The sequence below is a fragment of the Nuphar pumila genome, chromosome 7 (assembly GCF_984573655.1).
Source record: "Nuphar pumila chromosome 7, dmNupPumi1.hap1.1, whole genome shotgun sequence".
NCBI classification, from domain to species: Eukaryota; Viridiplantae; Streptophyta; class Magnoliopsida; order Nymphaeales; family Nymphaeaceae; genus Nuphar; species Nuphar pumila.
Genome location: NC_143255.1, coordinates 107,444,220 through 107,458,868, shown reverse-complemented (window position 1 = coordinate 107,458,868; position 14,649 = coordinate 107,444,220). Strand labels below are relative to the sequence as shown.

General features: G+C 36.7%; 1 protein-coding gene across 1 annotated transcript; it reads left to right on the top strand.

Annotated features, from left to right (window-relative positions):
- The first annotated feature begins 1,688 nt into the window (after window positions 1–1,688).
- LOC149832819 (Pre-mRNA cleavage complex II protein family) lies at window positions 1,689–14,443 on the top strand. Its single transcript, XM_090013307.1, has 9 exons — window positions 1,689–1,921; window positions 2,079–2,176; window positions 2,269–2,302; window positions 3,838–4,004; window positions 4,213–4,396; window positions 5,662–5,842; window positions 7,902–8,007; window positions 10,087–10,214; window positions 14,015–14,443. Exons 1-9 carry the CDS (start codon window positions 1,689–1,691, stop codon window positions 14,093–14,095), a joined length of 1,212 nt encoding a protein of 403 aa, XP_089869433.1. The 3' UTR covers window positions 14,096–14,443.
- Window positions 14,444–14,649: the final 206 nt, after the last annotated feature.

The window sequence follows — 14,649 nt, the reverse complement described above, 5'->3', positions numbered from 1 at the left end:
CACAGATTTTTTATTAGACGTTATTATATTTTGTATGCGAGGTAACTCAAGTATTTGCAAGGTTTGTCAGTTTGAGTTAAAAAAAAAAATCAAAAACTTTTTATGTGACGTTATTACAATTTTTATGCGAGGTAACTCAAGTATTTGCAAGGTTTGTTAGTTCGAGTTTAAAAAAAAAACTATAGATTTTTTATGCAATATTATTACATGTTTTATGCTAGGTAACTCAAGTACTTATGAGATTTTTTTATTCAAGTTAAAAAGAATCACACATTTTTCATGTAATGTTATTACATTTTTTATATGAGGTAACTCAAGTATTTGTTATGTTTTTCGATTCGAGTTTAAAAAAAAGTTCACTCGCACTTGTCTTAGATGAATTTGGTAAAATTTTAATGTGTGGTAACTCAGGTATTTGCAAGGTTTAGAAGATTAAGTTTTCAGTCAACAAATTGTCTATGTAGCGAAAAATGATGCAATATTTGCCTTATCTAAGGATCGATCTATAGCCTTTCATGCAATTAGGTCATCCAATTCTCGTTTTTCTTGAAGCATGGTAAGGAGGATTTTATTAGATGGATGAGTGGGTGAAAAGAGGCTTATGACTTATATAGCCTTTAGAACCTTCCATAAGAAGCTAGTCCATGAATCCAAGATACAACTATCCATATCCAACCTTAGGAACCCAAACACCGACTCCTTTTTATTTTCATGTGTGGATCCCATAACTCCCTTATCTGTTTACAATTCTTTCTTGAATCTGATCCATGATGAGGCTCGTATCATATTTATATTTTTATAATATTTTTTCACAAATATAATTATTGCTTTGATTTATTTATTTTTCAACAATAACACAAAATATTATATTTTTTAATCTCTCGCAAAAAGCTAATTGCTTTTATTTTGCCATTTTAAAAGTTTGTTAGAATGGGGCCGTTTGGATGACACTCGAAACTCAATTTATACAATTTCCTTTTAAAGATTTGCATGTCATCATAGGGCCTTTTTTCATTGGGTTTTGGGCATATACCCTGTTTAAGAAAAAACATGGTTTTGGCTTTGTCTATTCAATATCAAAACTAGGGGTGCTAATGTGGGTCGGATTTGGTATGGACTCTGGTGGATTCAAACCCGGATCAGACTAAAGGTGCGTGTATCAGGTCCTATCGGGTCTGCCATGTGAAAAACCATACCCCGACTACATAAGAATTACATGAATCAGTCCTGGTTCATACATTGTAAAATAATATATTATATTTGTAATCTTTTTTACATTGAAAAATCATGGGTTCATCTCGGGTCTGATATGAAATTTCACAAGCCATACCCAGATCCATATACCAATTGGACACTTTAGGTCTGACCCAGATTCTAATCGAACCTCATTTTTCATCACCAAACCCTGACCCTATAGGGTTTGGTGCGGGTCGTCCGGGTCAAACTTGACCCATTGACACTAACCCGGTTTTTCATTTTTTCTGAATTTTTGCAACCCAAAACCTGAAAAGCCAGGACTTTGGTCAAGCAAACACCTAAAATCTCAAGGAGCATATAGAAGCAAGAACTGTTTGTTGCCTTCATAAGAAGAGGGTCGTTGGGGAAGATAACTCTCTCTCTCTCTCTCTCTCTCTCTCTCTCTCTCTTAAAAGAGTCTTAAGAAAAGTCGCTAGCTGCAACTTTTTTAGATGGAGAGGAAGGCGGGCAAGATCAAGAGAGTGCGTCTCTCCATGGGAGAGGTGGCAGGGCCTCAAGACGTTGTCATACCTGAGCATTGGAGTGTGGCGGCGGAGGCGGTGTCTCCTCCGTCATCGATGGCGGCTCACCACCACCACCAATCGCCCATCGTCGTCGTCTGCGGTCCTAAGAATGCCGGCAAGTCCACCTTCGCTCGCTTCCTCATCAACACATTGCTTACCAGGTTCCCCCCTCTCTCTCTCTCTTGCTGATTCCTTTGTTGGGTAGTTGTGTTTTTGTATTGTTACACTATATAAGTAAGATGGTGGTGGGTTACTTGGACTTTCTCTTCCTCTCTGATACCTTGGTTGCACATTTGTGTGTCTGTCTTGTGGGGGTAGGTATAATGAAGTGGGTTATTTGGATACCGATGTGGGGCAGCCTGAGTACACTCCCCCTGGATGCCTTTCTCTCCATATCATTAACAAACCGAATTATGGTATGCTTTCTAACTAACTGTTTGTTCGTACTTCAATCAATTTCTTTGGTGGTGGGACATGCTCTCGGGTTTTTGTTTTTTGTTTTCTACAGATTTGGCTACTCCGCGCCTGAGGAATCCCGAAAGGTAAAGCTTAATTTATTGGGCTTAAGGCTATGCTTGGGAGCCTTGCATTGGAATGGAAACACGGTTTCAGTGCGTTGCCAAAATATTGTTTTGCCAATGTGTGATGTTGAGAGATGGAGTTGCCAAAAACATCCTCTTGTGATGGTGTTGAAATGTGACGTTGGGGCTGCAAACACCATTCCCAATGCATTGTTTCAGCAACGTCACTGCTCCCAAACAGCAAGAGAGTCTGAGAGCATGGGGGAAACCACAACACAACCTCCGATTTAAGGCTCCCAAACATTGCCTAAAAAAATTTCAGACATTATGAATTTGATTAGTAGTACTATAACCAATCATGAAATTACAGACCAAATTGATTAGAAGAAAAAGGGAGCGAAAAGCCTTGTCAATAACAAAGTTTCTACCGGGCTCTCATAAAAACCATGTTTTTGATCATGCATCCAAAACAGATTTATGTTGGGAGGTTCAACTAGTGCTTTACAATTTTCATGGTTAACTCCCATGACTGAACCTCATGGACTTGTTAGGGATAACGTCTTGCCAGTGTGGTGTGAAATTGCATCAAAACTGCTGCACCTTTTGGTTAATGATTGAGTTCTCAAATGTATCCATAGTTTTGCTTTTTCTAGAGGAGTCAAACAAGTGTCGCTGACAGGTCTCACACGGGGGTGTCTTTATGGAACTATATGGTCAGAATTCTGGAATTAGATAAAGGTCACTTGTTGGTTCATAAATATGAGAGGAACACTTAAGTACTAAGGTGCTTACACCTCTTGATGAATATCGATTCCCATGTAATTCACAATTTAATTGCGTGCTTCTATTGTTTGACTGGTCACTGGACTGTAAGCTTGTGTGGTTTTCCTTTTGCTCTTCTGGATTCGCTATGGCTTAATCACTTTTACCTCTATGTTTTTAGATTTCCTTTCTCTTTAGGATGTAATTTGTAACATCTTATAGTGAATCCCATTTATTATGTATTGTGTATCTTCTTCTGTTTTTCAAGAAATTGCTGTTATGTTGGTTTCAAAAAGGAATGAGAAAGACCATAGTTGATCTGGGTCCAGACTCCAAAGTCATGTTAATGTTGAAAATGACTGCTGTTTCGTGCAATCTTTTGAAGTCCTCTTGAAGTGCACATGAGAAATCTTGAAAAGGACTGATATTTCATGCAAGCTTTTGAATTCATCTGAAGTTCACAAGAATGTAAGACATCCAAATGAGTTTGGGACATTGACCCCTTTTGGTTCACTGATTTTTATGTATTCACATGTTTGCTCATGGAAGAGCCTATAAACTTTGATATTAGAGATTGAAATGCAATTTCACTCTTTATTTCTTCTGTTGGGAATGCATGATATTGTGAATGCAGTGCCATTTCAAGGTTGTCTCTTTCGGGCGACATGGAAAGCGATTGGGACCTTATTTTCGTCATTCTGAGTTGTAACATGGATGGATATTACCTCATTTTGTTCTTTCATCAATTATTTTTCAGCATGTTACAGACTTTGTTTCTAATTGTTTCTGAACAGATGCTTCTTTTATGGAGACATTTCTTCAAAAAATGATCCAAGGGCTTACATAAATTGTGTTATTGATCTGTACAATCACTTTCGCAAGGAGTACTATAAAAAGACATCCGAATTTTCTGGAGAAATATCTTTACCACTTGTGGTTAACACACCTGGGTGGGTGAAAGGTATAATTTTTATCTTACAAATTTTTGAGCTTTCCTTTTATTTACTTTGAAGCAGCACTCAGTAAAATGTTAAGATACATGATCCCAATTTTTTCTTGTCTGCAAAGTAACTTGTCACTGTTCAGCAACGTATATAGTGCTCATTACCAGGAGATGATTCACGAAAATTCTCAGAAAAGCTGTCTACACCATTTTTTGTTTTTTGCAGGTGTTGGTTATCATATGCTGGTGGATATGCTTAAATATATGGCACCTACACATGTTGTTCAGATATGCGTGTCTGAACCCGATAAGAATCTGCCGACTGGTACTTTCTGGTTGGATGGTGATCAAGAAGTAGTAGTTGATCTTATAAATGTTGATGCGGCAAAGCAAGATTCCTCAAATCGATCGTAAGTTCTTTCTGCCTAATACCCTTTTATTGACATGATCTTGATTTTTTGTGCCACTGGTTGAGGTGAAGAACAAATAAGTAGCTTGGCTAAGAAAAAAAGAACAAGGTATCTTTGGTTAAGGTTTGACCTTTTTGCACTAAGATCCATGAGCGTGTAATGGAGCTTCCAAATAAATATTTGGATTGGAAAGCTGTTTGCTTATTAGTTCACATCCATAAAAAATATTCCTACATCATGTTTTCTACAGGAACAAATTTCACGCTGTTCAAGAACTTGCATGGAACCTCTCAGTTCTTATGTTTTGAGGAAATGTCACTGATCTGGATCTTGGTATGCCTTAATTATCATATCAGTGTCTTCTTAACTATAATCCAGGTCTGTCAGCTACCAAGGATCTGCAATATAAGCTATTTTTTACAGGATCTATATTACTTGATGACACTGCACAGTCATATTGAACAGAATAAGTAGCAGAGTCAATACTTGGGACATGTGAGGACGTTACCATCCAAGGAATCTATTTCAATGATAATATTGAACAAAATATCTTATTATGAGTAAACGACAATCACAATTTAGTTGGTGGTAAGTTACATTGACATATTTACAAACTATGATGCAGGTAAAAAAAAAGTTTGGTTACTTTGTGGAAGATCCCAAAAATGTAAAAATTCTAAGTGTTATGCTTGTATGTTTCGTGTGTTTGAGGGTATTTTGCAAGCAAATAGTCAGGATCTTTTGTTGAAGAAACTGATTCCTGTTAGTGAGGAAGCTTAGCTGCAGAATAGGAGGCATCAAGAGGATGATTTTCTGGATCTAGGTTTGTGGTGATGTCTTCTTGAGAAATGAGGCATAGAGGGCAAAATCTCAATTTTAAAGAAAATGCATGCAAGTAAATATAAAAATATACAATTAAGGTCATAAAAAGAAATAAATATTTGAGTGTGTCCAACACATGTTTAACTGTCCATGAAGTCTCATGGTATGTCATGTGCTGCGTTGGGACACACATGTTAAGTGAAGTATTTGTGACATAACTTAGTGTTATGTGGCTTATGTCTACTCAGATTATGCAAAATCTACAATTTTCTATTTCTGTGCAGTTTTAACAGATTCATGATTGTTTTTTGGATGGTTGACGTTTAGTTTCATTCTCTTCAAAACATACATTTAGCTCATTCTTATAAGCAAAATGACTAAGTTTGAATTTGGAAGGTTGTGTTCTGCTTCACTTTAGACAATTGCGGACATGTCTTGTGCAGTGTTATTGTACAAAAGCATGCCCGGCTCTTAAGAGAACTCCGAATTGTTGCATATTTCAAGCAGTGCTTCCCAGGTGATCAAAAAATCGGTAGATACAAGGAACTAGCTTATGCTTTGGCTGCACATTCTCCTTATGAAATTTCAATCTCCAAAATCAAAGTTTTGCATCTCCATTGTCAGGTTGGTAAAAAATCACCCTTTTATGCTTCATCATGTTATTTTCTTTATGATTTTGTCATAAGGTAGCTGAATATTACTTTGTCACATGGTTGTTTTAACTGACCCCAGTAATTCCCCAAAAATTCACTCAGAGATCATGAAAATGTGAGAATCAGTGTAGTCTAAACTGTGCATACTGCTGGTGACAAGGCTGCCATTGCATTTTCAAATTCGCACATGCAAAAAGGTTTAAGCAGTTAGAGAAAATTTCTAACTGGGGACCTCCTTTTGCTTTATATTCCTTATTCAGATCCACCTTTCTGACAAACCCCAAAAATGAACCAAAATTTGAAGATATTGACAAATTACGACCCATAGCTTCCTTTTGTTAAATAGGCAAAAAGAAAATGGTAGACCGTACCTAAACTGCCTATTTTACTCTTAAAAGGGAAATCCATGGTTTTGGCCACAATTATCCAAGATAAATTGTTCTTGCTGTCACATGGACACTTGTGTCCCTTTATATACTAATTTTATTGAAAACTTCATAAAATTGGCCATACCCCAAATCCACAGCCGTATCCATGTGACAAGTGAACTCAACAAAAATTACAAATTCTCCTCTCTTTTTCTTTGGTGGCTAGAATTTCTTTAAAGTTTAAACAATCAATGGAAAGAAGGAAAAAAAAGAACAAGAAAAGAAAATCTCCCAAAAGAATAAGTACTGCCACATCGAAAAAGAGAAAGAAAGAGGAACCATGTGTGTAGTTTGTAGGTGCACATGGACTCTTCCTTGACTTTCTTGGTGCGACAGGGAGGCATGCTGGTCAGCCAATGCCTTATGACAATCACTGGCTGTGGGTGTCATGTTGTTGTGTAGGATGCTGGATTCTCAATGGCACACACCACTTGGCTTGACCCCGTACATGCATCAGGTGGGTGAAGGCTGTGAGGTCGAAGAGCTTGGTGTCATTGATGTTGCTGTTCATGATGTGATTCGTGGGCATTGTTATCAAATATTGTTAATGGGGACCTTAATGGAAGAGAGTGAGGCCCTAAGGGCCTAAAGGAATTGTTGGCCCACCATCTTTCACAATAGAATGGTGGGACGGAAGGGATAGGGAAAAACCCTAGAATGAGGAAAAGGGTATTCCATACTTAAATGGTAGTTTATTAATTTTATTTTCTTCAACTCTTAGTTTGTTATTACTACAATTAATTGGATGGAGGTGATGGTAGGTTCTATTTTGACAAGTAACTACGTAGTTAAAATTCTGCCTAGGCCACCTAGGTGAAAGCCTACTGCCTAGGAACACTTAGGTACCTAAGTGAGTATTTAGGTGGGGGAACACCAAGGTTGATATTTTATCTGTTCTTTTTAAAACACTATAATCATGTTTTGGTTGTGTAATGAAACATTTATTTTTTTACATTTTTTATGTTTTTTTTTATTTTAAATAATTATTAGGGTATCTAGGTGACAGCTAAACAAATATTTGTCTAGATGGCTTTGATTGTTAGAAATATGCTTATGCTTTAATTGTTTAGCTTCATTCTTGAATTATGTGTTTGTTCCAGTTGTTTAGCTTCATAAATTGTGTTGAATATGTATTTTCTATTGTTTTTAAGAATTTATTTTATTTTTTTGGGTCCCACTGTTCCTGCCTAAGGCTCTGACTAGGCCTTTTAGGGGAGTGGCACTTACTAGTGCTTTTGACTGCTTAGACAAGTAAACATGGTGCCAGTTAGTAGTGCGGACATGTCATTGAGAACTGTAAAAAGTTGGTGTTTTTTCTTTTGTTTTTTTTAGAAAACTCATGTTATGCTGTGAATAAGATTGTCTTAGATTTCATCACCTTGTATTCTATGCTGCCAATGTCTACTGTTTCTAATATGCACTGCAGTTTGCAGATTTAGCAAAGTGGCTTCCCTGATTCTAGGGTGTTGGTCTCCTTAGTGCTTTGCCTTATTTGTTTTTCTTTTTGCCTATATATTTACATCTGTGATACTATTTATTATTTTTTTGAAACTTTTGTGTTGTATATTTAGTCTTAACCTGTCTGTTTCAATCTCTTTATAGGTTCCGGAAAGCGAACTATTTTATAGCTTGAATGCGACTATTGTTGGTCTTGCGAGTAGTTCTGAAGGGCAAACAAATTTTGGCTCATATATATGTGTTGGCCTTGGTAAGTTTCTGTCTTTTTCTTTATCTATTTACAAATATCTTTGATTTTAATCATAACTGAGTTAACTTGATTTTTGACTCGGTTCCTTGTCGATACATGACAACTCGGCCGAGTCACAAATTGACTCGCCAAGTTTGCCAACCATGCTGTCCATCTTTTACTGTGGGTATATTGTTACTTTTATTGTTTGGTACTTGCTGAACTACACATTTTATCTGGATAATGATTGGTTCCTGTCCATTAATTAACAACTTTTTCACTTGCAATGTGATTGCGTGTTCTATGTTTTTGGTTGACTTGGACAAAATGGTTCACCTGCTTCCTCTATACATTTTGGTTTATCAAGGCATTAAATATTTTATAGAATCATTAGTTCATTTATATAACCTAGAGTAAGGGATATTAAGTGGATGCCGTAACCAAGTTGATAAAAAAGCTATCAATTGCTATGCCAATAGATTAACTATCTTTAAATGTTGCATCTTTTGATTCTGTGACTTGTTTTTTATAAATATACACTATCATCATCCTTCGGAAATTTTCCATGATATATTTCAAGCAATCACTCTCTGCAGTGTTTAACAAAACTTCATGGAAACCCATTATTTGATTCAGTTTCCATGAAGATTTGATCCAGGCCACTTTTGGATTGATAATTATCTGATTCATTCAGATCTCAACAGATCCATATCCATGTCTCATATGGATTGGCTAATGGTCTGATTTATTCAGACCTGATGTGATCCATATTCAGACTACATTTGGATTAAATCATGATCCTTTTCATATTACAATCACATTTAGTTTTGGGTAATGATGTTATCCATACAGATTTGATCCATAACCGATCACATTTCGATTAAGTTTAGGATCATTTTGTATGGATTTGGTCCAAACTCATATTTGATTGAGTACTAAAAAAACAAATATAAAAATACGTTAACAAATTATTGGCATTAGTCGATGAGAACAAGTGAAACAAATAAGGTTCATAATATAATGGTATCTATGTACAACATAAAATGCAAAGACTGCCAACTAGATCATGGATCTTGTCCCAATAGTAAACCCAAGTAAAAGATAAAAGGAATTTGTTGCTGTCATCTTTGACCTAGGTACATTTAGGGAAGTCTAAAAGGAGTGGTCATATATATATATATATATATATATATATATATATATATTCTTAACAATAATTCCCTAAATTACTCAAGAGCCTTAGACCGGTGGAGGAGGTATGGCCACATAAACCTATACAAGAAAGTTTTTAGGAAAGAGGATCAAAAGGGCTTCAAATCAAAGAAAAATTAAGGTATTTTCTTAAACTAGTATTCAAATTAGATGATTTATTAATATGCAGAAAATCTTATTTTAATGTGGTTTAGCCTTAAAATCTTCATCAATTATTTGAATCACATCCAACCATAGTTGAAAAGCACTTGTTCCAATTATCTTTCTTGTAAGACTGAAAAAGTACCTTTGTCATAAAGAGGAAACATTTCATGGAGCAGGTGAATATCCAAAATGACTAGTTCAAGTTCTTTGTACTGTTAATGCATGTGTTGGATGCTCAAATAGTTTATATACAACTCTAGGGTGGTTTTGTATGTAACTGAAACATGCAAATGGGTGTTTGTGTCAAGAAATCAGAAACTTACCTGCATTATGTTACCAAAATACTATTTTCAGTGTTTTATCTCCAGGCAAGATGTAATAGCAGGGATAGAGTGAGAAATTGTGTGCTGAAGGTTAAATCTTATGTGACAACAGTGTAGTGGTTCTCCTTTCCTCTTATTTCATTTCTTGTTTTTATTGTATGTGGTGCTTCATGGACACATCTTTGTACTTTCAGAATAACAACCTGGCATATGATTCATTTGCTGAGTCAATTATTTATGCTTTATTTTATCTTCCATGGGTATGCACTATTATTCTTCAGGCTATTATATCTGCTGCACCTTAACTCTAATGCTGTTCATCAGCTTATCCTTCAGCTACCCTGAGCTTTTAATGTAATAAATAATAATTATCATGATGCTTGGAAACTATGACTTCCTTACATTCTTGTCATCTGACCAGGTATTGTGAGAGGAATAGACGCTGCAAAAGGTCTATATTATGTACTTACACCTGTTCCAGCAAGTGTTTTGGCAAGAGTGGATTTGTTTTTACAAGGTCTTGTTGAAATTCCTACTAGCCTGTTACAGGTATTGTTTTTCCTGACTGCAGTACCATCTTATTTGTATTTCTTATTGTGTCTAATTGTGTATTTTACCCTTGGCACATCTCATGGACATGATTGCCCAGGAAACTTTTTTTTCCTGATCAGCCCTTCTTACTCCATCTGTACCTTCTATCTTTTACATTAATAGCAAATTACATGCATTAACCATTTATAGCAGTTGCAAGTACTGCATTTCAATTTAACTAAATGTTTAACCAAACTTTTGATTGAATGAGCATGTTTTTTTTTTTTGAATTTATAACCCAAAGAAACTGCACCTGGCACGAAGACCTGGTTGCACTGGCTCAGCCTGCCATACCTACGGTCTTTGTGCCGGCAGCATAAAACTCCATCTGTACCTTCTATCTTTTACATTAATAGCAAATTACATGCATTAACCATTTATAGCAGTTGCAAGTACTGCATTTCAATTTAACTAAATGTTTAACCAAACTTTTGATTGAATGAGCATGTTTTTTTTTTTTGAATTTATAACCCAAAGAAACTGCACCTGGCACGAAGACCTGGTTGCACTGGCTCAGCCTGCCATACCTACGGTCTTTGTGCCGGCAGCATAAAACTCTGAGGCTAGGACCCCTGCCCTTGGGGCCTATGCTACGCATTGGCTTGCATAGAGGGGCGATGCCCATGATAATTGAACCTTGACTGCCCGTCTAGCAGCCAAGGCCACAGCCCACTATGTCAACCCCCCTTGGGGCTGAATGAGCATGCTTGAAAAGACAAATTAATGTTGAGTCATATATGTTGACTGGATGATATATATTCAATAACTGGATGTGCTATGTAACTTTGTAAATTGCAAATCTTCATCACTGAAGGGTTTTGCATAATCAGTTTGGTAATTCTATGGGAGGGTGTTCCAGAACAGGGGATATCCGCTAGAAGTCCTATAAGTAGATCTTATGTGTGGTTAGGCAAGGATAATGCCTGACAAGGAAAGAGTTAATTTCTTCATATTCTCCTAACATTCTCTTAAGCACCCTTTGCTTCTTTATGTTTCACAAGTGGATCTTCCATTGTTAAAATGACTTTCACCTTTCTTTAATACTTGTTGACATTAATCTATCTGAAAATTCCAGACTCAGTTCTCCTGATGCCAACAAATTAGTGGTTCTTATGCACCCACTTTGCATCCTTTTCACTAGAGTACACTATCAAAGAATACATGTCAATTCCAGAATAAACTTTGGAGCAGTTGCAGTTCACTGGCTTACCCCAAATTATTGTCTTTGAATGTAGGATACCACTATGTATAAACATTTCTTTTTATTCTTTCATCTTTTGGTTACACTTCAGGTGTTGGGGCGATGGCCCTCATACACTTTTTTCATGCTTTAGGCCAGTTATTGACTCAACCACAAATCTGTTGAATGAAGGTAGCTTGCTTACTCTTAATAAAATAGTTTGAACCCTAGACTTCGCTTATGCTCAGTAAAGTGAGGTGGGCTAAGATTCATTCAAAATAACGTAACAAGATTCGATTATGCACCATATAAGCGTTGCCTGACTGTGAGACCGACTGGTTGAATAGAGATGAAGTCGGCCATAGCTTTCTTTTTATTCTTTCATCTTTTGGTTACACTACAGGTGTTGGGGTGATGACCCTCATACACTTTTTTCATGCTTTAGGCCAGTTATTGACTCAACCACAAATCTGTTGAATAAAGGTAGCTTGCTTACTCTTAATAAAATAGTTTGAACCCTAGACTTCCCTTATGTTCAGTAAAGTGAGGTGGGCTAAGATTCATTCAAAGTAACGTAACAAGATTCAATTATGCACCATATAAGCGTTTCCTAACTGTGAGATCGACTGGTCGAACAGAGATGATGTCGGTCATAGTGTTTCTGGAGTCACCCATGGAAGGGCTCTCACTCAATGGATCAAAAGGTATGTCGGGGATGATAAGCTGATGACTCCCAAGCTCTTATTGATGGAGTCATTTGGCACCTCGTTATCGACTCATCACATCCTGGGGTTGAAGAAGGTCCCAAGGGTTCAGTTGTTCACTGATTCAAGTGGTTAGATGTTTGGATGTGAGCTATGCTCCTGAGGAACCACACGGGCATATGGCCTTGCCTTGCCATTAGATCTCTCTTCTCGTGTGACTAAGAATGCTCAGTGACAACCTCTCCATTGTCACTGCCTGTCCTCTTTTGCTACCATGGTAGCACCTAGTGTGGTCAGCACAGATTGTGTTTGGGAAACAAAGCTTGCACTCATTCACAATGGTTCATCCTGCAATATCCAGGTGCTTTTCTTTCCATGTCTACCATAAATTTCATACATAAAGGTTCTTGATGTCTGGAGAAGTAATATGTTTAACAAACTTCCAGATGTTGAAATGTGCTATTATTACTTGTAACTAGTCAATGGAAGGGTCACATATTTCAACGCTTTCATCATATCCACAAGCTCTGCGTGTTGCTGTAGTAATGTGTACCTTATCTGATTTTTCAGTGTCAATAATGGCTGTCTGAAGTCTCATTTGTGACCTTGCTGTCACATAAATTGGATGATGCATGCAAATGGTGACATGGAAGCAAATAGCTGCTTATGATGGAAATCTTATATCAGACATCCAAATGATCTAAACTTTTGTATACAAATTTGCATTGGGCCATGCAACAGTAGCTTCATCTGTCTTGATTCAGTGCCGAGGCACAACACCTATTAGTTAAATGGTAATGTGTTGCCAATATAATTTTAGTCTCTTCTAACATCCCAACTGAGGGAGAGTAGCTCTAGAAATTTGACATTTGCATCTGCTAGGTACTCACAATAAGAGCCAGAAGCATCAACTGATGATTGAGTATTGAACCAAAGCTGGTTTTTGTCAATTGAGAATTTATATAGAAATCAGGCTCGGGGTAACAAGGCTTTCACTTATGTGGTAGCTCAGGTTTTGCATTATCATAAGCTTGTAATGAATTTCACTTCTGATCCTTCACAACAGAGATTGGTAGATAATGATATATCAACGTGTTTAACTCTTCATGATAGAAAAAGGAAAATGAGGTAATAGCAATTGATGGGAGCATAATTTGGAAACATTTTTGTGACTAAAGTCCTTTGCAGCTATTTAATAATTGCTCCATTTATTGCTGATGTGCACGGTCTAGTTGAAAGGTAATGCATCGACAACATGATTTGGATATTACAAACTAGAAAATGCTTTAGATGCAAATATCATCTGGCTGCTCAAGTTGATCAAGATAATCTCTGCTAGATGTGCTATAAACTAGAAAAGGCACTAAATGCAAATAGCATCTGGCTGGTCAAATTGTTGAAGTTCAGAGCATAATCGAGGATACAAAACTTAACCATCCGTACTCTTAGTTTCTATGCAACAACCAAACATCAGACTCGCGAGACGTCTTATGTCCTAGTTCCATTGTTTTATGTACTTATCAAAGGACAATGTTACATGTTTTCTGTATAATTCTGTTACATGTTTTACTTGGCCAAGATTACATGTCGGATCTAAACAATGCGACATTTGCTTTGAATTCATTTTATTATTTAACCTTCATTGTGAACCTTGATTTCCCAAATTATAGAAGTGGACTTTTAGTTTTTGGGTTTGATATCACACTACACTTTCATGCCATCTTTGCTGCATATTTGCAACTGTGCTGCAGACTTTTCCTTTTTGTTGAGTGCAGATTATAGTTTTCCAAAACAGTTTTCCTTCCAAATATTTCCACATATAATTGTGTTGAATGTTTGATAAGGCTATTCAGTTCTGACCATAAACTCCTCAGGCACGTGGCTGTGTATCACCTTATATGTGCACCAACTTTCTTGCTGCAACCAAGACCTTTAGAGAGGGTCCTCGGACGTGACAACATGGGATATCTACTGAACTTTCAATATTGATGATGTCAGAAATCAAGTTCAAGCATGTTCTTTGAACACCTGGCTTCAGAGTGTGTTGATTGTGCTTGGAATAAATACTCCAGAAGCCTCTTGTAGCAGGTGTATTTGTCCATGCAGCAGTTCAACTTCAGAAAAGAACCTTTGGCTGGAATTCTTAGCCTTTAAGGTGATTTGAGGCTGAATTTTGCAATGGGGTGTTACTGGAATATTTGCGCATGAGCAAAATTAGATGGGCTCTCTCTTTGTTCATCCTTTCATCATTGTGGGCTTTTTATGATATTGTTTTATTTATTTATTTTTAATATGATGTTTCACATGATATTTCATATAAAACATGAGATAAGGGCCACTATATGGAGAATCGTGCCTTCACCTTTCCACTTTACCATTCTGCATCTTTACATTAATAATTCATCAACTTTTTTTTTGAAAGGCAAGCCGGGGTTAGTCCGACCCCTACCAGTTATACAAGTATACCATTGGGTTTCGAACCTGCAACGTCCCAACACAAGGTGACGTG

What these genes read in the sequence shown, in the direction of transcription:
- LOC149832819 (XM_090013307.1), top strand. Translation starts at nt 1,689, where the DNA reads ATGGAGAGGAAGGCGGGCAAGATCAAGAGAGTGCGTCTCTCCATGGGA. An exon ending in ATCAACACATTGCTTACCAG is followed by an intron (nt 1,922 to 2,078) that starts GTTCCCCCCTCT and finishes TTGTGGGGGTAG; the next exon opens with GTATAATGAAGTGGGTTATT. An exon ending in CATTAACAAACCGAATTATG is followed by an intron (nt 2,177 to 2,268) that starts GTATGCTTTCTA and finishes TGTTTTCTACAG; the next exon opens with ATTTGGCTACTCCGCGCCTG.